This window comes from Hemiscyllium ocellatum, chromosome 21 (genome assembly GCF_020745735.1).
Source record: "Hemiscyllium ocellatum isolate sHemOce1 chromosome 21, sHemOce1.pat.X.cur, whole genome shotgun sequence".
Classification (NCBI taxonomy): Eukaryota; Metazoa; Chordata; class Chondrichthyes; order Orectolobiformes; family Hemiscylliidae; genus Hemiscyllium; species Hemiscyllium ocellatum.
This window is the reverse complement of record NC_083421.1, coordinates 36,088,878-36,115,244: the sequence shown is the minus strand read 5'-3', so window position 1 is coordinate 36,115,244 and position 26,367 is coordinate 36,088,878. Positions and strand designations below refer to the sequence as shown.

At 40.7% G+C, this 26,367-nt stretch overlaps 1 protein-coding gene across 1 annotated transcript in view; it reads left to right on the top strand.

The window, feature by feature from the left end:
* The first annotated feature begins 17,742 nt into the window (after nt 1-17,742).
* LOC132825650 (collagen alpha-1(X) chain-like) overlaps nt 17,743-26,367 on the top strand; it is a 105,704-nt gene continuing 97,079 nt past the window's right edge. The window contains exons 1-2 of the mRNA XM_060841019.1: nt 17,743-17,892; nt 24,769-25,641. Coding sequence (XP_060697002.1) covers nt 17,743-17,892; nt 24,769-25,641 — 1,023 coding nt within the window. The remainder of the gene's footprint in view (nt 17,893-24,768; nt 25,642-26,367) is intronic.

Sequence of the window (26,367 nt, the reverse complement as noted above, 5' to 3'; positions counted from 1 at the left end):
ACACAGTACGGAGATTTATTCCTAAAGAAAGAAAGACTATCCGGGGAATTAGACGGCCGTGGCTGACAAAAGAAGTCAGGAAATGTATCAAAGAAAAAGAGGCAGCCTATTAAGTGGCCAAGAGCACTGGGAAATCAGAAAATTGGGAAGGCTACAAAAACAAACAGAGGATAACAAAGAGAGAAATAATGAAGGAGAGGATCAAATATGAAGGTAGGCTAGCCAGTAATATTAGAAATGGTAGTAAAAGCTTGTTTCAAACATAAGAAACAAACAAGAAGCAAAAGTAGATTTTGGGCTGCTCCAATTAATGCTGGAAGACTAGTGATGGGAGATAAGGAATATCTGAAGAACTTAGTAAGTAATTTGCATCAGTCTTCACAGTGGAAGACATAAGTAATATCCTAACAATTATGGAGAGTCCGGGGGCAGAGATGAGTATGGTAAGGCAATACAAAAGAGGAAGTGCTAGAAAAGTTAAAAGGTCTAAAAATTAATAAATCTCCTGGCCCTAATGGGCTACATCCTAGAGTTCTGAGGGAGGTAGTTGAGGAAATAGCAGAGGTGTTGATTGTGATCTTTCAAAAGTCACTGGAGTCAGGGAAAGTTCCAAATGATTGGAAAACGACTGTTGTAACCCCCTTGTTTAAGAAAGGATCAAGACAAAAGATTGAAAATTATAGGCTGATAAACCTAACCGCAGTAATTGGTAAAATACTAGAATCCATTGTTAAGGATGAGATTTCTAAAATCTTGGAAGTGCAGGGTCGGATTAGACCAAGTCAGCATGGATTTAGTAAAGGGAGGTCGTGTATGAAAAACTAGTTAGAATTCTTTGAAGAGGTAACAAGTAGGTTAAACCAGGGAAACCCAGTGGATATTATCCATCTAGACTTCCAAAAGGCCTTTGATAAGGTGCCTCACGGGAGACTGCTAAGTAAGGTGAGGGCCCATGGTGTTCGAGGTGAGCTACTGGCATGGATTGAGGATTGGCTGTCTGATAGAGGGCAGAGAGTTGGTACAAAATGTTCTTTTTTGGAACGGCAGCGGTGACAAGTGGTATCCTGCAGGATTCAGTGTTGGGGCCACAGCTATTAATTTATATATTAATGATCTGGATGAAGGGATTGTAAGCATTCTGGTGAATTTTGCCAATGATACAAAGTTATGTGGACAGGCAGGTAGTACTGAGGAGGTGGGGAGGCTGAAGAAAAATTTAGACAGTTTAGGAGAGTGGTTGAGAAAATTGCTGATGAAATTCAACGTGAGTAAATGCGAGGTCTTGCACCTTGGAAGAAAGAATACAGGCATGAACTATTTTCTAAACAGTGAGAAAATTCATAAAGCCAAAGTACAAAGGGATCTGGGAGTGCTAGTCCAGGATTCTCTAACGGTTAACTTGCAGACTGAGTCCGTGATTAAGAAAGCGAATGTAATGTTATCATTTATCTCAAAAGGGTTGGAATATAAAAGCAGCGATGTGCTTCTGAGACTTTATAAAGCTCTAGTTAGGCCCCATTTAGAACACTGCATCCAATTTTGCCCCCACCCCACCTCAGGAAGGATATACTGGCACTGGAGCATGTCCAGCAGAGATTCACACGGATGATCTCTGGAATGGGAGGCTGAACATATGATGAATGGCTGAGGATCCTGGGATTGTATTCATTAGAGTTTAGAAGGTTGAGGGAAGATCTAATAGAAATGTACAAGAAAGTACATGGCCTAGAAAGGGCAGATGCTGAAAGTTGTTTCTGTTAGGCAGGGAGACTCGGACCCATGGGCACATCCTTAAAATTAGAGGGGGTCAATTTAGAAGAGAAATAAGGAGACATTTCTTCAGCCAGAGAGTGGTGAGCCTATGGAATTCATTGCGACAGAGTGCAGTGGAGGCCGGAGCGTTGAATGTCTTCAAGGTAGAGATTAATGAATTCTTGATCTCACGAGGAATTAAGGGCTACGGGGAGAGTGGGTAAGTTGAAATGCCAATCAGCCATGATTAAATGATGGAGTGGACCGATGGGCCAAATGGTGTTAATTCCACTCGTATGTCTTATGGTCTTATAGGTGTATAATTTGGTATCTACTGTCTCTACATTGAAACTAAATTCCTGATTCAATAGTAAATTGCATGAGTAATGCTAGCTCTTAACTGAGAATAGACTCCCTGTCTCAATTACAACACTAAGAACTGGGTCACATAATGTTTAGTGTTTTCCCACTTCAAACCATCTGAGACAAGATGGGCCACCATTGGAATTGTGATTACCTTCGGGCATTTGGTTTCTCAAAGGAAGTATGTTGATTTATTTTACCTTCAAACAATCTTAATCCTCAAACTAGAAGTTAAATTCCCAAAACCTATGAATCATGAAATTTAATATTCATAACATTCACCTTGATTTCTACTGAATTGACACGTTAATCCACATGTAATGTAGCCCCAAGCATGGGCCAAGAATGTGCTAACAGGATAACTATGTGAAATTAATTTGCCTCATCTTGATATAGCAAGTTCTGCAATAGCATATTACCTAAAAGTCATGGGTTATGCCTTAATGACAAATCAGATAAATATTGATTTTTAAAACTATAGACACATCCTGATTTGTTTAGTTATAATCTGTCACTGAATTGTACCCCAATGAATTGACAAGCAGAGCATATTATAACAAATGCAACATCTGGCAAATAACCATACACTTTTCTGTTTATAAATTTTCCAAGGGAGAAGTATACATTTTACATATTGGTGTTTCCAAACTATTATAGCGTGAATAGAGTGTCATTGTGGACATATTTTCTTGAGGATTAGCAAACGTGGAAACATTCATCTTAAATAGAAACATATTAGAATAGTAAATCGAGTTACATCACAAGGTTGATTTTTAGGATCTATCCTGACTCTGGAAGTAATTACATATCACAGGATAAAAGAATGTTTTAAGGAAATAAAATGTATTCTTTTTCCAAAATGCATTAATATACTTTGTAAAAAGGCTGCCAGACTCCATTCAATTCCAAACTCCAGATTGTTATTATTATAGTAAACACTACATCATGATTTACTATGCACTTTCATTACATTTTTAATAATATACTGAAACATGCAAAGCTAATTCAAGCTGAGCAAGTTTTTAGGTTCATGATGGAAATAATCTCTGTAATGGCATTCTTTTCTGTGAACATTTGGTTTATTTTAGTCCTGGAAGAAATGATTTTTTTGTTGTTGTTGCGTTATGATCTAGGTAGAGATGACTAACTTTTAAAACAAACTCCTAGTTTGTCTCAAAATGTAATTGTGCCACAACATTTCACATTTTTAACATAAATCTTTACTATTCACTAGACTACTTAAGCAAAGCAAATACTACTAACTTCCCTGCAAAATCATAAGTGGGTCTGAATAAAGTAGTGAAATTGTGCTTTGACCTGAAAGCTGTATCGATACTTTAGGACCTTTCCTTGTTTACCAAAACTCTTCTTTGATCTGAAGAAATTGCTTGAGTAATGTTAGCCCTTAACTGAGAGTATACTTTCCGTCTCAATTACAACACTAAGAACTGGGTCATCTAATGTTTAGTGTTTACCCACTTCAAACCATCTGAGACAAGATGGGCCACCATTGGAATTGTGATTACCTTCGGGCATTTGGTTTCTCAAAGGAAGTATGTTGATTTATTTTACCTTCAAACAATCTTAATCCTCAAACTAGAAGTTAAATTCCCAAAACATATGAATCATGAAATTTAATATGCATAACATTCGAGGAGAAAGTGAGGACTGCAGATGCTGGAGATCAGAGCTGAAAATGTGTTGCTGGAAAAGCGCAGCAGGTCAGGAAGCATCCAAGGAGCAGAAGAATCGAGGTTTTGGGCATGAGCCCTTCTTCAGGCATGTCAGATTCCTGAAGAAGGGCTCATGCCCGAAACGTCGATTCTCCTGCTCCGTGGGTGCTGCCTGACTTGCTGCGCTTTTCCAGCAACACATTTTCAGCTCTATTCATAACATTCACCTTGATTTCTACTGAATTGACATCACAAGTGAATGTAACCTATAGATAGTGGATTGATGATCATAATGTATAGCACATAAGTTAATGCTTGCAGAAATTAATTAATAGCCTGATCACAATGTATCATAATATTGTGTTAAAAGCTGCAAAATATCCTGACACAGTTCAACATTCTCCATCTTAGTAGATCCCTTGCACAGAGTATAACAGACCTTCTAGTTATTCATGAGAACTTTAAAGTAGAGTAGGATGGATCTGAAAGGCAATGCAGTTCAGTGAACACAATGTTGACATGAATAAGCTCAATTTATTTAGGATGTGAACAGCAGCAATTTGGGTGATTTAATTATAAAGTATGTAGAAGTTGACAGTCTGGCCAAAATCAATTCGAGTAGTTTTAGTCTAGTGGTGAAAAAAATCCTCCAAGTGTTCAGCAGCACCGAGGTTGAGACAGATGTGGAGACAGGTGATAGATGAACTTGGAAATTGGTGGGCTTGTCTTTTGTTAGTACTCTGGATCTGGTGTCTCAAAACAGCTCATTACCATTGCCTGTGTCCCTGTATGTGTTGTGTCTATGATCTCAACTGTATTTAGAGTTGCTATCTTTTACCAAATCACTCATCAGACTGCAGACACAGTAAGATGGCACCTTTCCTGAGGAAGAACTAGTGAAACTTGTAAATGACACATACTGGTCCAAAATGCCTTGTGTACTTCAAAATGGAGGAACAGTACTTTTGTTTCCAATTATTGGGTGGTTTGTTGTTTTTTTCCCACTTTCGGTTAAACTGGGCCTTACCTTTGATTCTGGAGAACCCCAGGATCTATCTTTGGCTGCCTGCTATTTCTATTCTACATGCTATCCCTTTGTGACATCACTCAACAGTATGCTCAGTCCCATCTCGCCACTGGATTCCCAATTTGTCACACTGCTTGTCTGACATCCAGTACTGGGTGGGCAGAAACTTTCCCGAATTAAATATTGTGAAGACTGAAGTTATTGCCTTTGCACCCAGATGTAGACTCCATACCAGTGAAGGCAGCAGCTTTTGAGCCTTGGCAACACCAAAGAGAAAGGTGCTGTTAAGGCATTGAGGAAATCTCAAAGAAGCCTCGACATGGAGGTGTACTTGGAGGTGAAATGATACGTTTTATTTTCAAAGGGGCCCAATAAGGGAGTAGGCACTTTGGTGGAAAAGAAACCTTGTGAGTGGGAGCATTTGATGCCAGCAGCCCCCTCTCTGTGGGTGGAGTCTCCAGCCCTGATGACCCATTGACCTACAACAGTGAAGTTAACCCAATTAAGGTAACAGCCTCACTGTGCAATAGGGACTGTACCAGCAGCAAAATATCTTCCAAATTACCTTGAATTTAGGTCTTAAATATTTAAATGGCTGTCTGTCTATGGCCAATGGACTGAGGAGTGGCAACTACAGTTTAATTTTGATAAATGAGTGGTGTTGCATTTTGGTAAGGCAGATAAAGACTAGATTAGATTCCCTAAGTGTGGAAACAGGCCCTTCAACCCACTGTGTCCACACCGACCGTCTGAAAAGTAACCCATCTCCCTCTGACTAATGCGCAATTTGGAGTGGCCAATTCATCTGGCCTGCACATCTTTGGACTGTGGGAGGAAACCAGAGCACCCAGAGGAAATGCACATAGACACGGGGAGAATATGCAAACTCCACACAGACAGCTGCCCAAGGCCGGAATTGAACATATGTTCCTGCTAGTGTGAGTAGGCTAACCACTGAGCCACCATGCCGCCCGGGCAGGACGTATATACTAGGAGAAAGTGAGGACTGCAGACACTGAAGGTCAGAGTCAAGCGTGTGGTGCTGGAAAAGCACAATAGGTCAGGCAGCATCCGAGGAGCAAGAGAATCACCGTTTCGGGCATTAGTCCTTCATCAGTAATTCCTAATGAAGGGCTTATGCCCGAAACATTGATTCACCTGCTCCTCGGATGTGGCCTGACCTGCTGTGATTTTCCTGAGCCACACTGAGGACTTATATAATTATTGGTAGGTCCAGGGAGTGTTGCTAAACAAAAAGATCTTGAGATGCAGGTTCATAGTTCCTTGAAAATGGAGTTGCAGCTAGCTGGAAGAATATTTGCGTTTAATGGTCAGTGCATTGAGTACAGGAGTTGGGTGGTCATGTTGCAGCCCTTGTTTGGAATAGTGCATTGAATTCTGGTCTCCTGCTATAGGAAAGATGTTGTTAAAGCTGAAGGGGTTCAGAAAAGATTTATGAGGATGTTGCTGGAGATTGAATGTTTGAGCTATAGACTGGGACTATTTTCCCTGGAGCATCAGAGGCTGAGGGCTGACCATAAAGAGGTTTATAAAACCATGAGGGGTATAGATAGTGTGACTCGCCAAAGTCTTTTCCCCAGGTTAGGGCAGTCCAAAACTAGAGGGCATAGGTTGAAGGTTAAGGGGGGAAGCTTTAAAAGTGACCCAACGGGCAATTTTTTCATGTAGAAGGTTTTTGCGTATGGAATGAGCTGCTAAAGGAAGTGGTGGGGGCTGATAAAATTACAATATTTAAAAGGCATCTGGATGGGTATATGAATGGGAAGGACTTAGAGGTATATGGGCCAAGTGCTGGCAAATGGGACTAGAATGGGTGGTGAGTGCCTGGAACATGCTGCCAGAGGAGGTGGTGGAAGCAGAAACAATTGCAGCATTGAAAAAACACCTGGATGAATACATGTATTGTTCTATGTTCTATTAACTTCAGATATCCAGTCAGCATGGATGAATTAGACCGAAGGTCTGTTTCTGTGCAATATTCTAAGTGGGCTGTCAAGTTGCAACTCAGCCCACCTCTGGGAAATGTTTGTGATGGCAGAAACAATTAAGGTGCTCTGTGACATCTACTGAGTTCATGAAAAACACTACCTAATATAAATTATTTCATAGCTATTGAAAAAAACGCCTGTTGCTTTTATTTTTCCAGTTTGTTCACATTCACTGAACTAGTCCGAAGATTAGTTTCATCGTATAAGAATAAAATAAATTTCTGAATTATTTAATTCTTAGTCAAATAAAACTATGAAACTGAACGAGCCTGAAGATTAGTTTCATAGTTTTATTTGACTAGAAATTAAATAATTCAGAAATGTATCTTGCTCTTATACTATTTAACAAACATGCAAAGGAACTGAAGTTGACACCATGAATTTTTGATATTGTTCTTTTCATAAGTTATCTGATGTTCCAGTGTCTTGTAGGATAGAGCTACACTGGGCACATCTGAAAATTGGTTGCAAGAATTGGGTAAACTCATTAAAGTCCTACCAGACCATAGGGCAGTTCTCTCGATAGCAAGAGATGACTGGTGGTCATTTAAACTTAAGGTCACCATGCTTCAGATGAGGAGAGTCCTTCACAGTAATTTCAGCAGATACAGGAATTGAACCCACATTGTATCAGCCATCCAGCCAACTAAACTAACCAAAGCCCTTATGGAAAAATGTCCTTTCATTGTCAAAGAAAATAGATTGAAGACAAGCAGTTGTTTTCCTTTAAAGGTTGTATTATTCAATGCCTTACACTGTTTAGACTTACACTGTCAAAATTATAGCTTAAGGTTATGAATTGGTAGTAATTTTGTTTCAAAGCTTGTTGTGGGTTGAAAGTGTTTTCATAGTGAATTAAACAATGCAAGAGCATTCTGTTTCAATTCATGGCCAACATTTCAGCAGTTTAAAAATAAATCTGGCAAGACTGCACTATTTTCTTATCAACTGGTAATTATATGCTTCCAGTCATGATTTGTTTACCAATTAAGCAGAATACCACTGTTTTCTATGCAAACTCATATTTCATATTTTAATTATATACACTTACGCTCACTTTGGGTCCAGAATTTTTACCAGAGTCGACACAGTTAATAAGCTGTCTGCCAGAAAATGTCAAGAGTGTCTCATACATTACAAAAGCCATGTTCATGCATCTTCCATTTCTCATGGTATGTCTCATATCTGATTTAACATCATATCTGTGTCATAGCATTCTTTGTTTGTATATGGTGGAATTATATAGTAGCAATGAGGAATTAATAATAACATTAATTAGGTTGTTGTGTCACCATAGTTTTAGCAGACCTTAGGGTTGCTATCTTATTGGACAAAAGCAACTGATGGTAACTTAACCTGAACCTCAGGCAAGGGGATATGTTGAAAAGGAGAGTCCTTCATGATAACCTTATTCTGGTGATGGGAACTGAACTCATGCTGTTAACATCACACTCCCCTGTACACCAACAAACCAGCCAACCAAGCTAAACCGATTCCCCTATTTTGGATCAGGATTTATTTTTGATTGGATGCTTTGGGTATTTTAATTATTACTTAAGCTTTTGCACACTGATGGCAGTATGACTGCAAAGGAAATATCTGTCTTAACGCAGAATTTTCCATTGATTATTGGGAGGTTGATAGTAAATATTTTGCATGTAATGTTAGCTTATGATAGACTTTACCACATGGAGTGATCAAAGCAGTCAATGGTACAGAAGTAACCATCTGTTTTTGAATGTAAATTGAGGCTGTTGTGTCTATGGTTAAGGGAGTAAATGAGAGGCAATTTGCTGGCATGGAAATATCATGCCTGGTTCTTGGAATCACTGAATTCCAGATGTGCACCATGCGTGCTCTGGATGGGTGTGCTATGGTTTGGAGGCAGTCTTTTTTTTAGAAGCAGCCTGGGTGGGATGTTCCAGAGGTGCACCCAACTATAGCTCTAACAGATGACAAAGAACATTAAAGTTTCAGTGTGGTGCAGTGAGTTAAAGCATTATTATTCTTGCTTGGATCTTGGGTTCAAGTCTATTCCACATAACAGTCTTAATGTGGTGCAAGTAAGTTGTATCATGATGGTATATTTATTTGGAGAAAGTGGTGACTGCAGATGCTGGAGACCAGAGTTGAAAAATGTGATGCTGGAAAAACACAGCAGGCCACGCAGTATCCAAGGAGCAGGAGAATCGATGTTTCGGGCATAAGCCCTTCTTCAGGAATTTATTTATTTATTTATTTGCTAGTGTACTGAAAAATTCGACCAAATAATTCTAAATAGCTTAATCAATGAAGTTATCTTAATGTTTGGACTGTTTAACATCTGTTAGCTATATTTCAGTTCCTCAGCTTAACATCACTTTTAAAATCCCCAATCCTTCACTCCACCAGGCCTGGATGTCAAATTCTGGAATTCTCTTGCTTAATACCATTACCTCACCACCTCCTGATTTCTCTAGGACAAACCCTTGGTCATCCAGTCCTATCTGGTTTGACTGTTTATACTGAAACAAAGAACTGCAGATGCTGGCGATCTGAAACAAAAGCAGAAATTTCTGGCAAAACTCAACAGGTCTGGCAGCATCTATAGGAAGAAAGTAGAGTTAACATTTCACCTCCTGGTGACTCTTCATCATAACTCAGTTTTGGTTTGACTGTCTTCCTTCTCCCTTAGCCTTTGCTAAGGTTGTTTTCTAAGTGGTTGCTGTTTGAAACAATAATCCTATCACTTAAAACATTGGTGAATGAGAAGAAAAGCAAATTAGAAGAATGCTGATCAGAAGCAGTCAGAATTTAGTTCACATCTTTAGCAATTTCAAATAGATTGCACTGTAAAGTGGAAAGCTCCTATTGATGTGCTGGTTAGGTTAAACTACACCAATCAATTGTTGCAGAAAGATATCTGATGTATAATGAACCTGCGACTGCTTGATCTGACATTAGTACAAAATCTAGAAAATTGCACGACTCTTCAAACAATTCAAGGAAAATAACTATATCCTGCAAAGGAAGTAAGGATGAATTTTATTCAGTGAAGCCCCGCTCAGACAGCAGCTATTCTTCACCACAATTAGTAATGTGTTTAATCACTGAATTATAGAAACATAGAATGATCAGGGCGCAGAGGAGGCATAAATTACCAAACAATGCTTTGCACCCAATGAAGTAACTAAATAAAACTCAGTTTAGTCTTGTACTGTAGGATCCTAGCTAATTTACACACAAGATACAGGGATGTACAGGCTGGTTGGATTAGCCATTGGAAATATAGATTAGATTAGATTACTTACAGTGTGGAAACAGGCCCTTCGGCCCAACAAGTCCATTCCGACCCTCCAAAGAGCAACCCACCCTACATTTACCTCTTCACCTAATTCATGGCCAATTCACCTAACCTGCACATCTTTGGACTGTGGGAGGAAACCCACGCAGACACAGGGAGACTATGCAAACTCCACACAGACAGTTGACCAAGGCAGGAATTGAACCCAGGTCTCTGGTGCTGTAAGGCAGCACTGCTAACCACTGTGCCACCGTGCCAATTAGGGTTACAAGGATAGGGTAGGGGGGTTGGGTCTGGGTGGGATATTCTTCAGAGGATTGGTATGGACTCAATGGGCCAAACGGCCTGCTTCCACGCTGCAGGGATTCTCTGATCTATGATCCAACACATGGGAATGAAATAAAGTGGCAGAATACGTGTTATAGGAAGATCTTGTGGTGCAGGGGGTAGAGTCTATGCCTCTGAGTCACAAGATTTGGGTTCCAGTCCCAGTCTCTACAGATTGTGTGTACATAATGTGGTAATGTTTGAGTATGAGCTTGTACACCCCCCACCTAGTACACCAATAATGGGAGAGTCACCTGGTCAGCCTTGACCTGATGCAGATTGGTGTTCCTTGATGCAATCAGTTTTGGCAACAATATTAGCCTATATCAGATAAAGCTGGCTATGGAAACAGACATCAGTATATGCTTTATCTACCCGATGGGCTACTAGATTAGAAAGATAACATAAAAAGGCAATGTACTTGGTGTAAGGTATCGACTGAGGAAAAATGCTGCTCATGAAGAATTTCCCTGGTTTACTTTGAAGAGTGAAGTAGGATCTTCTGCAATTATCTGAGAATGGATTGCGTCTCATCCGACAAAGGCAGCATCTCAGATAGTGCAGCGCTCTTAGCATATAGTCCAGCACTAAAGCAAATTATGTGATTTGCATCTATATTCTTTTAGCATAGTTTTTTGGGAGTGTGCAGCAAACTGACTTAACGTGAGAATTGTATTAAGTAAGTGATCAAGACTAGTTAACGTGGTGTGTGGTATATATTTGATAAGTGGAGTTATTTTACTATATTTGTTTCTTAATATTGGAATTGTTTGAAAAAAGGCTTTCTCATAATTATGGCATCTGTATCTCTTGATTTGTTTTCTCTTGCAAATGTAAAGGTTTGATAGCACAAAAGAAGTGAAAATGGAACATCAATGGAAACTCAATCAAAAATCTGAATCTAATCAGGCAGAAATTTCGGACACAAGTTTCAGGAGACGATTAATAGGGGTTAATAGGAGTTGAAAGTTTACACTGTCTATGAAAGCATTCATGATTTGGAAATGCCGGTGTTGGACTGGGGTGTACAAAGTTAAAAATCACACAACACCAGATTATAGTCCAACAGGTTTAATTGGAAGCACACTAGCTTTCGGAGCGACGCTCCTTCATCACCACCAGATGAAGGAGCATCGCTCCGAAAGCTAGTGTGCTTCCAATTAAACCTGTTGGACTATAACCTGGTGTTGTGTGATTTTTAACTAAGATAGCAGTGATTTCATGTGATTTTCTTCAAAATGGCAAATTAGCAGAGGGTGGGCTGTTACACTCTTCCGACTTTGTATGTCCACTTTCAGATAGAAAGTGTTTTCTGAATTTTTTAAGTAAATTTAAAGTATAGCCACAGATGCAAAACAGAGCAGGTAAGAGCCTGGCTGTTCCAAAATACATAGATGTAACAATTAGCTGTTAAATGGATACCTGAGTTTTAACAACAATTTGAATTTAGCCTATGAACTTAAAGTATGCCTAGGGTACTAAAACACAACTGAGTTTGAATTCACTGTATTAATAATATTGGACCAATGGGAGGGTATGATGTTGGGGGATATAAAACCAGGGTATTTTGAAAATTTGGTCACAGCAACTTCCACTGAACAGCAGAGCAACTGTCGTGGAGCTAGAGAGCTACCTGTCCATCTAACATTGCGTTCTCAAAGAAATAAGAGGCATTCTCTATCAAAAGGTACCTTTTCCTGTAAAAATACTCGCATTAAAAAGAAATAAGATGACCCAGGGAGATCATCAGATGGAAAATTGAAGACAGCGGAGAAGAGAGAGACTGTATGGAGTTGAGATTAAGTTAATGCAATGTTTAATAATTGTGTTACTGGAGCAGAATTATTAAAGAGTTGGGGTCAGATAATAATTAATTAAGAAAAGGGGTTTGGATTTGTTAATAGTTTTGTTTGCTGTTCACTATTAGAGTTAGAAAAATAAATTGTTATTTTTCTTTAAATAGAGGAAATTAGGAGTTCTCTTTCACTCACACTTTTAACGGATTATGAGGTGAGGCAAGCTTTTCAGGGTGTTTGGTTTTAATTAACGAAGGGGTTTGACCTTCACACTGTAACAGGGCCCACTGTCCAATGAAGGACAGTGGGTAGAATTTTAAAATTAATGGCCAATAGTAGGTTCCTCTGCACTGAAGTCTGCCATTTCGGGTGAGTGAAAGAGAGAAAGTATCTCAAGTTAAGGAACAGGAAAATGGAACCGGGTGGTATGTCTCTGAGTCTAGCTGTGCCCAGCTCCATGCCACCCCACTCCATGATGCCAGAGATGTTATTTTGACGGGGTGTGGCAGACTATTAAGGGACAGGACAGGACAATTAAAAAAGCAGTTAAACTGGTAAGTAAAACATACTGGTTTGACTGGTCTTATACTTCAACATGTAATGTCGGGTTTCAAGTGATCAATTATAGTAGGGTACTCTCTGGCTCTGGTCATCAGTGGGACATCAGGATGGTGTGTTGAGTCAAGGGTGTCTCAAAGATGGTGCAGAATATTCTGAAAGGGAAGAGTGACCAGCAGGAGGTCATCGTGGACATTCGCACCAATAGCATACGTAAGGAAAGGGATGAGGTTCTGCTGAGAATATAAGAAACTAGGCAGGAGGTATAGAAGGTAGATCCTCGAGGGTAGTAATATCTGGTTAGAGCAGATGAATGTGTCGCTGAGGAGGTGGTGCATCTCTTCAGGAATAGAAATGACCTGCATAAGAGGGACGGATTCCACCTGAATTGGAAGGGGAACAATATCATTGCGGGGAGATTTGCTAATGCTACTTAGGAGGCTTTAAGCTAGTAAGGGGATGGGAACCAAAGCAAGAGCGAGAAAAGGCTACAGCTAGTACACTAGCTAAGGGGAGCAAGTCAAATAGTCAAGGCAAACAAGAGTTTGGCAGAGACCAAGGTAAGATTAATAAATTAAATTGCATTTACTTCAATGCAAGAGGCCTGACAGTTAAGACAGATGAACTTAGGGCATGGTTCGGAACATGGAACTGGGATATCATAGCAACAGGTTATTCTGCTGTATTATTTGTGTTTCATCAATGCAAATTCACTGTAACATGATTGATGAATTGCGAACGTTGTTTCTAAAACACAAACCTTTAAAACATGTGTTAGCTGTCATGTGATTGTAACACCAACACTTTAAATGCTGTTTCTAAAGCGCAATTTTTCTATAACACAGGGCTGCACAAGAACGCAGCCATTGCATTATAGAAGAACTGACTGTATTCCAGAAGCATGGCTCAGGGATGGACAGGTTTGGCAGCTTAATGTTCCAGCGTACAGATGCTGTAGGAAGGATAGAAAAGTGGGGTGGTGTAAGAAGGGAGGGGTATGGTGTTTTTGGTTCGGGAGAATATTAGAACTGTATTTAAGGAGGACATTCCTGGGAGATTGTCCAGTGAAGTAATTTGCGTGGAACTGAGAAATAAGAAGAGGGTTCTTGGCATTGTATTGTAGGTGTCTGATAGTCAGCAGGAAATTGAGAAGCAAATATGTAAGGAGATCTCAGATATCCAGAAGAAAAAATGGTTTGCAGAGAAAGGGGATTTTAACTTTCTAAATTTACACTGAGAAAGTCATTGTGTTAAAGGCTTGGATGGGAGAAATTTGTTAAGTGTGGACAAAAAAACTTTCTTATTCAATATGTGGATGTACTTACTAGAGAAGGAGCAAGACTTGACCTATAGTTGGGAAATAAGCAGGGCAAGTGAATGAGGTGTCAGTGGGGGAGCTCTTTCGGGCAAGTGATCATAAGTCTGTTAGCTTTAAAATAATAATGGAAAATAACAGAACTAATCAAAACTTTTAAGTTCTAAATTGAAGTAAGGCCAATTTTGATGGGATTGTACAGAAACTTTCAAAAGATGTTTGGGGGAGGCTATTTGCAGGTTAAGGGATGGTTAGGAAGTGGGAGGCTTTTAAGAATGCAATAATAAAAATTCAGAGACAGTATGTTCTTGTTACTGCGAAGGGCAAGGTTGGTAGGTGTAGGGAATGCTAGATAATGAGAGAAATTGAAGCTCTGGTCAAGAAAATGAAGGAGGCATTTATCAGCTGAGATCGAGTGAATCCATAGAAAAGTATAAGGGCAGTAGGAGTATACTTAAGAGGGAAATCAGGAGGGCAAAACAGGAACAGGAGATAGCTTTGGCAAATAGGGTTAAGGAGAATCCAAAGAGATTCGATTAATACATTTAGGGCAAAAGAATAACTAGGGAGAGAATAAGGTCCCTTAAAGATCAACAAGGCTGTTTATGCATGGAACCTCAAGAGATGGATGAGATACAAGTAGTTTATGTGGGTGCTTAATGTGGAGAAGGAAATTGAAGCTAAGGAACTTGGAGAAATAAATAGTCTTGAAAAGTGTCCATATTACAGAAGAAGAGGTGCTGGACATCATAAAACGCATAAAGGTAAATAAATCCACAGGATCTGATCAGGCGTTTGCCAGACCTTTGTGGAAAGTGAATGAAGTGATTGCTGGGCCACTTGCAGAGATCTGTGTATCATCGATAGCCACAAGTGAGGTGCTGGAAGATTGAAGATTGGCTAATGTGGTGCCATTATTTAGAAAAGCTGTAAGGAAAAGAAGGAGGTGAGCCTTACCTCAGTGGTGGGTAAGTTTGTTGGTTGGGATTTATATGCATTTGGAAAGACAAGGACTGACTAGGGATGGTCAATATGGCTATATGTGTCGGAAGTCGTATTTCATCAACCTGATTGAGTTTTTTGAAGAAGTGACAAAGAAGATTAATGAGGACAAAGAAAAATGGACATTTGTCTATATGGATTTCATCAAAGCAGTCAACATGATAAAATGATTAGTAAGGTTCAGTCATATGGGATCCGGGGTAGTTCGACAATTGGATACAAAATTAGCTTGAAGGTAGGAGACAGAGCGTGGTGATAGAGGTTTGTTTTTCAGACTGGAGGTCTGTGACCATTGTTGTGTCTCAAGGTTCAGTGCTGTGTCCACTGCTTTTCATCATGTACATAAATGATTTGGATGTGAATATAAGTTGGAAGTTTGTAGATTACACCAAAATAGGTGGTGTAGTGGGCAATGAAGATTATCTCAGAATACAATGGGACCATGATCAGATGGGTCAATGAGGAGAAAGTGAAGACTGCAAATGCTAGAGATCAGAGTCAAAAAGCGTGGTGCTGGAAAAGCACAGCTGATCAGACAACATCCGAGGAGCAGGAGAATCAACGTTTCAAGAGTAAACTCTTCATCAGGAATCAGATGGGTTAATGGCCGAGGAGTGGCAGATGGAGTTTAATTTAGATAAGTCTAAGGTATTGCATTTTGGTAAGGCAAATCAGGGCAGGATTTATGCAGTAAATGGTAGGGCTCTGGGGAGTGTTTTCAAACAAAGGGAAGTAGAGGTACAGGTACATAGTTCCTTTAAAGTGGAGTCATAGGTAGACTGGGTGGTGAAGAAGACATTTTACAAGCTTGCCTTCATCGGTCATAACATTGAGTATCTGAGTTGGGATTTCAGCAACTCCCTCCATCTCATTCAAGTTCCAACCCTCTAACTCAACACCGCCTTCTTGACCTGTCCTATCTGTCCAACTTCCTTCCACCTATCTGTTCCAGCTTTCCCACAACCCATCACAATCTGCCCCCCACTTGCCTCCTACCTTTGCCCCAGCCCCACCTTAACCCTCCATTTATCTTTCAGTCCCCTTCCCCCTCCACATTCCTGATGAAGGGCTTATGCCTGAAACACCAAGTCACCTGCTCCTCAGATGCTGCCTGACTTGCTGTGCTTTTCCAGTGCCACACTTTTCAACTCTCGGAGTTGGGATGTCATGTTGTGGCTGTACAGGACATTGTTTAGGCCATTTTTGGGATACGGCATACAATTCTGGTAGACCTTCTATGGGAAGGATGTTGTTTACCTTGAGAGGGTGCAAGAAAGGTTTCCGAGGATGTTGCCGAGACTGGAGGGTTTAAGTTATAGGGAAAGGTTCAATGGGCTGAGACCTTTTTACCTGGAGCATTCGAGGCTAAGGGGTGACCTTTTAGAGGTTTATATAATCATGAGGGGCGTGGATCAGGCAGATAGCCAAGGTCTTTTTCCTGTAGTGGGGAAGACCAAAACTTGAGGACATAGGTTTAGGGTGAGAGTGGAGAAATTTTAAACAGACCTGAACGAGCAACGTTTTCACACAGAGATTGGTGCGTGTAAGGAACATGCTGCAAGAAGAAGTGGTGGAGGTGGATACAATTACAACATTTAAAATGTATCTGGATGGGTATATGAAGGATATGGGCCAAATGCTGGCAAATGGGACTAGGTCAGATTGGAATGTCTGGTCGGTGCAGGCAAGTTAGACTGAAAGGTCTGTTTCCGAAGTGTATAACTGTATGACTCTATGGAGGACACAAGGAGCATGCTTTATTTGTAGTATTAATGGTTTTTTTTTACTGTGTTTTTTTTTAACCCTTCTGGACACCTATTCAGCCTTGGAAGTCCAGCCTGTGATAAATGCAGTCAACATATTTGAAATTATTGCAATATTGTTTTGTTTTGCTTTTTTAAAACATTTGTTAACCCATTTTAGGTCACTGAGACAATGAGCAGGTTAAAATGATGCATAGAATTACACATTACTGTATTAAATTTCCTTACCTCATTCTTCATAGAATTTCATTTGTAAAGAAAATCAAGCCAAACTGTGAGAAATCCTTTATAATGTCTTAAAATCTGTGTTTTCCATGTCTGCTTTTATCAGACACTGGCATGTGTATTTGTCTAGCATACATTTTTTTTTGTCTGTGATAAGTGTTCAGCTACAACAGATAGTTAAGGTTTTTTTACTGTTAAAAATATCCCTGTCTGACTGCTACCAGTACCTTATTAAAGCCTGGTTTACTGTTGAGTGCCAAATCTTTATTGAATCCCCAGATGCTTGCATGTATGAAACTCCTCAAAGAGTTTTACCCAGGTTACTGGCACTTGAAACCCGTCCAAAAATTTCACTTGCATTGTTTTACAATGTGTTAGCCCTGGAAATGGCAGAGTGTGTGCAATCCCAGTTAGTCTCAATGACACATCGGATGAAAATGTCATAAATTCAAATTCACTTGTACTGAAGAGCCATTTGGAAGCTATTTTGCTCAGAACAAAAATAAAGCTTTTTTTCTTCACTTTCCAGGGGGTTAACAACCAGTCAGATAACAACTGCGGGTGAAATTTCATTATGACATTTCAATCATTGAAGCATTTCCTCAACAGCATTAGAAAGGGCAGGGCTTGAATGTGGTCTTCACTTAAAATGTCATTCAGCTACTTAGTTCCATATGTTTGGATCTACTTCGAGCAGTTGATACAGCCTCTCAGCACCATGGTGAAGATCTATTTAATGATCTGTTTATTTGTTACTTTGGCACGCCAGACTGCTATTGTTAACGGTGACAACAATACGGTAGGAAAATCTATTTATAATTAGTATTAACACAAAAGCATTCTACCTCTTGAAGTATAGCACAGCTTTGCATATTGTCTTGTAGTCTTGGGAGACAGTTTGGCTCCTGGATATGTTTAAGTATCCATGTTAAAATATATTTCCTGAAAGGTTTATAAAGCTTGCATTATTATTAAGTAGCTAAGTTTAAAGGTGAATAGCTATAGACTTTTACAGGATACTTTTATCCAAATAATAGCTTAACCTGAATGTTAAACATGGCTTTCACTAATATTGATCCATCAGCAAATATGCAATAATGTGATAACTTTGAAAATCTCCAGTTGTTCAGTTCAGTTGTTCATTCTATTCTGTTGACAACAGTCCATTTGTCTTACCATCAGATTTTCAAAGAAGATGTTGCATCTTCTGTGGAAATATATTTGAAAGAAGGGAACATTTTCACTTTTTGTTTGTTTATATTAGTTTGCATGCTCGTACTGCGGGCAGTATCTTAGTTCCTAGAAAGTGGAGGTGCAGGTAAATAGGACAGTAAAGAAGACATTTGGTATGATTTCCTTTATTGGTCAGAGTATTAAGTACTGGAGTTGGGAGGTCATATTGCGGCTGTACAGGAAATTGGTTAGGCCACTTTTGAAATACTGCATGCATTTCTGGTCTCCTTCCTATCAGAAGTATGTTATGAAACTTGAAAGAATTCAGAAAAGATTTACAAGGATGTTGCCAGGGTTGGAGGGTTTGAGCTACAGGAAGAGGCTGAAAAGGCTGGAGTTGTTTTCCCTGGAGCATCAGAGGCTGAGGGGCGTTCTTATAGAAGTTTATAAAATCATGAGGGGCATGGATAGGGTTAATTGACAAGGTGTCTTCCCTGGGGTGAGGGAGTCCAGAACTAGAGGACATAGGCTTAGGGTGAGAGGGGAAAGATTTAAAAGGACTAAGGGGCAATGTTTTGATGCATGTATGGAATGAGCTGCCAGTGGAAGTAGTGGAGGCTGGTATAGTTACAACATTTAAAAGGCACCTAGATGGGTAAATGAAGAGGAAGGATTTAGACTGGCATAGGCCAAATGCTGGCAAATGGGAATAGATTAATTTAGGATACCCGATCAGCGTGGACAAGTTGGACTGAAGGGTTTGTTTCCATGCTGTACATCTCCATTACACTATGACTGTACTCCCGGGATCTATGCATTGTTATATCTTCTTCCTCAAATCAAGGAAATGTGTTGGTAAGTAATAGGAAGCGAATTTATCATCTAACATTTAAGGTCAGCTGTAATAATCACCTGATCAGAGAAGCAGTGTTGACTCTAATTCAAAGTAGAGCTAGTTCCTGAATTGGTGAGCAGTCTGATTGCTTTATTGATAGTTGATACATGAGCCATTGCCTTAGCTTGAGTCATGAACTGTATCATTCCTCAGCAGTGTGCAGCCTAAAAATCAAATCATAAGCCTGACTCCCTGAAATATCATTGCACTGAACTTTAAATTTGAAAGTGATTGTTCTTGTGGAAACACAGCACTCAATCTGAAATTCTCTGAAATGAGTAAATGTTTCTGTACCCATTATTATTGCTTACTGAGCACATGAAACATACCATCATCATATTCAAGAATATGAACAATCTGCTCAGAGATAATGGACTGCAACTTTTGATCAATTGTGCACAGTAATAATGTTCAAAGAAAACAGCAAAGATCTTTGGACCCGTGTAGGCATGGGCCTCCCCTTTCCCAATGTCAGTTTGACTTAAATACCAAGTTAAGGAATCTCCAAGCTAGGGAATATCCAACCAATCGCAAAGAAGTATTCTCACAGGTAGCAAACCAAACTAAACAACAACATAGGAGGAGAAAGTGAGGACTGCAAATGCTGGAGATCAGAGCTGAAAATGTGTTGCTGGAAAAGCGCAGCAGGTCAGGCAGCATCCAAGGAGCAGGAGAATCGACATTTCGGGCATGAGCCCTTCTTCAGGAATCTGACACTCCTGAAGAAGGACTCATGCCCAAAACCTCGATTCTCATGCTCCTTGGATGCTGCCTGACCTGCTGCACTTTTCCAGCAACACATTTTCAGCTCTAAACAACAACATAAACAATTGTGATATACACATGGGATTAAGATAGAACCTAAATTATCATAGCTTTAAGCTTATTTAGAACCTCCCTTCAGAAATCTAACATTAAACAAACAGAATGTTGCTCTTTCAGAGCCAGTGAGGCTATTCAATAGTAATTTTGAACATTTTACACTATTAAAACTTTGGCTACACTTCATTCAGCAAAGCATAATGTTTTCCACTGTTGCTGCAGAAGAGCAATAGGCTTGATTTTCAGGAAGCAGATGCCAGACCACGTCCAGGTCCCAAACCCATTGCCTGGTTGTCTGGGAACACACATCCCCTAATCAGGCCAGATGCAAGCTTGGCTTCCAGCCAGCATTGCTGAGTGCTGCCAGAAAATTGGAACTGACTCCAGAGTTCAATTTTGTTTAACTGCAAAAATTTACTTTATTCATTAGGAGGGAATCTTTATGTACATACAGTTAATGAAGCCATTCAGGTCTACACTCTCTCTACTTGTAATGAAGAAAACAAACATTGGGGTTCGGCTTTCTCTCTATTTACAATTAAACTCTTGGCATTTAGCTGAGACATCAGGGAGGGTCTGATTACTGAATGGACCCCAGTTATTCTTTGTCAGAAAAACCTTACATTGGTGGTCTTACCCCACTGCGCCTTGGTAGCAGTTGCCCCAAGCTTCAGTGCGTCCCTCAGCACGTAGTCCTGGACCTTGGAATATACCAAACTGCAACACCCAGCCAGAGTCAACTCCTTCAACTGGAAGACCAGCAGGTTTTGGACAGACCGAAGTGCACCTTTCACTGAGTTGATGTTCTTCCAGGCACAGTCGATGTTTGTCTGGGTGTGTGTCCCAGGGAGCAGACCGTAGAGCACGGAGTCCTGCATCTCGATGAAAACCACTGCACCTTTCTCCAGACTGCCTTTCCAAAGGCACAGTCCAGCAGGAGGTGCCTGACAGTCTCATCCCCTCCCCAGCCATTTCAAGGGCACCATGGGGTGGCACAGAGAGCCCGGGCATGTATGAAGGATCTCATAGGCAGAACTCTTCTCATCACCAGCCAAGTCATGTCCCGGTGCTTATTGGAAAGTTCTGGTGATGAGGCATTCTGCCAAATGGTTTTAACTGTCTGCTCAGGTAACCACCCAACAGGATCCACCTTCTTCCTGCAGGGTCTCGAGGATGCTACATGCTGACCATTTCCTGATGGATTTGTGGTCAAAAGATGTTTGCAAATTTCTCCACAAGGGACAGATGATACAGAACAGTCTGACGACTTAGAGTGTCCTGCAGCAACAAGGCCAGTCCCATCCTTCACATCATCAGGGACAGGTAGAATCTCAGTGTATAGTGACACTTGGTGTTTGCATACTGAGAGTCTACGCACAGCTTGATGCAGCTGGAAACAAAGGTGGCCATCAGGATGAGGGTGGCATTAGGTATGTTCTTCCACCACTTTGCCCGGTTATTTATAGATAATGTCCCCTTGTACTCAGTCCATCTTTGGCCTATAAATGAAGTGAAAGATGGCCCAGTTGACTGCAGTAGCCCAGATTCAGGGAATAGGCCAGACCTGCACCAATAGAGCAACACAGAGTACCTCACACCTGATGACCAGGTTTTTACCCGCAATGGAGAGGGACTGGTGCTCCCATCTGCCCAGTTTCTGCGTCACCTTGGTGATATGCTTCTCTAAAGTTTTGGCATATGCCCCGGCCCCTCCGAACCATATTCAGATAATCTGTCCTGACAGTGAGGGGAATGAAGGATTGGGGGCCCAGTTCCTAAAGAACACGGCCTCACTCTTGCCTTGATTTCCCTTTACTCCCATGACCAGTTTGAACTGGTTGTAGATGCTGGGGAGTCTGTGTACTGACAACGGATCCAAGTAGAAAACGGCGATACCATCCGTGGACAGGGAGGCTTTGACCTGCAGACCTCTGCTGCCTGGAGTAGTCACCCCTCTCAGGCCCACATCCTTTCTGATAGACTCAGCAATAGGATCTATACAACACACAAACAAGGCAGAAGAGAGAGGGCAGCCCTACCTGACTGCGGATCTGACTGGGAAGCTTTCCGATTCCCACTGAGACTGCGCTAATGCTGTTGGTGTACAGCAGTCGGATCCAACTACAGATTCCCTTCCCAAAGCCCAATTTGGTGAGCACATCCCACATGTAGGTGTGCAATATCCTGTCAAAGGCCTTCTCCTGGTCCAGGCTGATGAGGCAGGCATCCACCCCCCTGCCCTTCAGGTAGGTAATCGTGTCCCTGAGGAGTGCTAGACTGTCAGAGATCGTCCTGCCTGGTACAGCACTGGTTTGGTCGGGGAGAATCACTGATCCCAGAGCAGACCTGACCTGGTTACCGATGACCTTCTACAGGATTTTGTGATTTGTGTCCTATAGTGAACACGGTCACCAATTTCTAATTTCCTCCCTCTCCCCCTTCCACTTGCAGATGAGGGTGATGATACCTTACCCCATGGATTCACATATGTTATACATCTCCAGCAGGTCCTGACCAATTAAGTCCCACAGAGCCGAATACAAATCGGTTAGTAAGCCATCACTTCTGGGAGTTCTATTCTTTTCTAAGGACTCAAGGGGTATGGTCAACTCATCCAGAGATAGCAGCCTCTCCCACGTGCCATCACCTAAGACCTCAATGGTAGAGGACAGGAATGACTGGGAGCGATGTGGGGGAGGGGGGTTCGCACTGTCTATGGGCTTCCTGTCATACAGTGTGGTGTAAAAGAACTTGCTGATCCTCAGGATGTCAGTCTGAGATGTTGTTACCAAGCCATCTTCCTCCCTCAGTCTGCTGAACACAGAGCTTCCCCTTTGCACCTTCTGGAAGGAGAATCATGGGCATGTCTCATCCTCCTCCATGGTGCAGACCCTGGACTGTAAAGTTATCTTGAAGGTGTCCGAGGCAATAGCTTGCTGGCTATTCACTTAATGGAAATCCACAGTGACATTGACCACCATTGTCAGCAGCAGGAGCAGGTTCTGCACACTTTTCTGGAGTTTGGACAGTTTTCCCCATCTCTCTCACCAGTCTGATGGAGACTCAGAGGAGCCCTCATGGTTCACCCTGTGTAATCCCTTTTGAGCTCCTTGATGTGTTCTGGGGTAAATAGTTTCATATTCAACTTCCACATTCCCTTGCTGGCTTGCTGGTCATCCTGTAGGTGACAGTGGTCAGAGAGGAACACCAGTTTGACATCAATCGATCTGACGGGAAAACTATCCTTGAGCAGACAGATTCGTCTGGCTGTGACCTGGTGTATGTGCGCTGCATTTCATCTGTGGGGGGGGGGGGGTGTTGAAGACGTCATTCAGCTTGGCAACTTTAACCGTTCTGGAATGTCCATCTGCATTGATGATGCAGTTGAAGTCTCCAGCCAGGCTTGGATGTGACCAGTGGGAGCTGCTGCAGAATGGGCAACCACTGACTTTTTACTGCTGGAGCATACACCTGAAACAGTCTCAGGGGAGCGTTCCTGGACATAACCTCACAGCAGAATACCCAGGCCAGAGAAGCGGCTATCATTGTCGCCCCGAGCAAATCAATGGCCCATGAGGCTCCAAACTCGACCATTTCCTATGGCTGCTGAGGTGCAGTATCCCAAATTCCTGCAGAAATGAGAGGTCTACTATGATATTGGCCAGAAAGCCCAACATGGAAATGCATTTATGTGTTGGATTTAAAACTATGCACGTTAATACTTGTGGTTTTTAAACCCCTTTTAGATTTATACAGTTGTTTGAACCCAAAGTCCATTTATCCATGGCCTTATAACTGGGACAGTCCCTGCATCCTCATGGTGTGGGCAAACTGTTGGATCCTCACAGAGCTGAGGTAGTTGTCCTGTTCCTCCCTGAGAGTGTTGTCCCAGTCTGTTGTTACCAGGGCAAAGACAGATGAGTTCAATGCTGAAAAACAAACAACAGCCATAAATCAGTTTGCTGCAGTCTGGCAAAGGTGAGGAGGGAAGAGATCAGAGGGCAGCAGCCTAACAGTACAGGAAAGTAGGCAAATAACCAATGAAAAGGTAATAAATGAGTTCATCCCAAAATAACTCTTCTTTTGGCTTAAACTTTTCTTCTGAATAAACATGATGTAATGTTTCCTCATTTTCAAAGCACATCCACATCAATCTCAATTGGAAAGTTTAAGTCTGATTTCCATTTGACTCCAGTCAAGAAAGAGCTTAACAACAACCTGTCTTCTGGAAAAGCGTAGAATCACTGACAGCAGTATTCTCACATTTAACAGTATATGTACGAACTTCAGACATCGGCATCAGTTTCAGAGGAGAAATGACAGCAAACGCTGACAATTTCTCCATCATTACTGCAATAAAATCTGTGCCATTGTGTAACTGTAGATATAACATAATGTGAAATTTAAATTGAATAAAAGCTTAACAGTGCAACTTGATGTCAAAACTAAATTCTGGAAGCATGCTTCATCTCAAGAGATTGGTTCAAAATATCACTCATACGGTTTGAAAAAAGTAAATGATGAACAGATAGCAGTGCTGACATGAGCTTACATTTTGAAGCAATAGAAGGTGAGACAATAATTTCCCAAAGAAAGTAATATAAATCTTCACTCCGTTTAATGTATTCCACATGCTCTGGACTTCAGTCTGAGTGAATGCATTATTACTCATTATGTTTCTAGATTTAAAAGGTAATTAGTTGTTTCTATTTCAACAAACTGCACTTTTTAGAATTATAATTTGTGGAAAAGTTCCCTTTGCTAACTGTTTTCATTTCTCCTCAGGGTTCTGAGTATACAACCCCTAGGACACATGCAAGATCTACCTTGTCTGAGAATCTAGCTCAGGGATCTCCAAGGAAGAATCCCCCTGTGGATATTTCTGTTACAAATGCTGGACCAGGACAGTCAATTGAAGATGATCAACACGGTAGCACAGAACTGCTAAACTTTACTTACAATGAAATCGCAAATTCAGGACCAGCCTGGCCTGGTATAAATATCAGCAATCCAACATTCACACTTAATTCTACAGGTATTTCAAATGCTATTCCACAAGTTCTTGATTTCAGACTCAATAAAATGCAGGGAAAGAATGACGACTGGACTAATTTAGAGACTTCTAATAAACTTGATGAACTTATTGGTGAAGGGTTCTACTTATCAAATACAGAAGATCAAGAAGGTATCACAATCCATGGAGATAAACAGGATGGGGGTTTAGTGGTGTCTGATGAATCCACAATGTCATTAACCACTCCAAAAGCTTACACAGATTTGCAGACAATTTCATCAATTTCAACACCTCGAGATATGATCTGGTCTCAAAAGGAGACAGGTTCACAGCAGAAGGAAAACATGGTGGCAGAACATGATAACCTTGCAGACTCGAAGAGGATGAGGTGGTATGAAGTCGACATTGATCTAGAGGGCAAACATTTCCGAGGTGAGAACAACAAAGGAGAAATTGGTTCGAAAGCAGGGACCACGGAAATGGATCATATTGAAGAGACATTCCATTGGGAGAATGACAGACATCATGAAATTTCAAAGAGTGCTGGAAACCGAACAGTGACCCATCCAAATCCCAGAGGGCAAATGAGAAAAAGGATAGGACGTCCTGGGCCACCTGGGCCACCCGGGCCACCTGGCTCAATAGTAAGTAACTACAAGATCACAGAAAGAAAAACTACAAGGAATTGATATGCCTTTAAGACAAGGTATCATTTATGGAAAATAATAGATGGAGCTGAATATCACATAATTTAAATGGACATAGACAATCTATTATGAAGTCCCCTATTAAATTTGAATCTGAATATTTATACTGTATGTACAAATATAACTCTTCAATAAATTAGACAAAAAAAACACGTATAGCTTACCACTCAGGAGCAGTGATAGCGTTTTTGTGCGATAGCTATTTCCCACATTTAATCTTAATTTTAGAATTTATTCCGGTCTCTAGGTTTGCTTTTTAATATCACCATATCTTCCTCTTGAGCCAATAAATATGTAGCACAAAAAGTCCCCGATGGTTAAAGCAATAATTCTTAGAGATCAGCTTGAATCTGTGACCTATCACCAGTGGACAAAGGAGGAAGACAAGTAACAATATTAGAAATATGAAAAAGACTCTTTTGTACATCAAAACCTTTAAACTTTATTCATATTGGGGATATTGGTAGCCAATAGGTTGCTTTATACAATTTTATTAAATCACAACTGGAACCACAAATCTCTCCAGGTTATGTTTTTCTCATCATTTCTCTTTCATGTGTTTTTTTTCCCAATTATGCATGAAATATAGAACCAGAAATGTATTTATCAGGAAATAATTTAAGAGTTAATTTAATTTAAGAAAACAATTTTGCATAAAGCTCT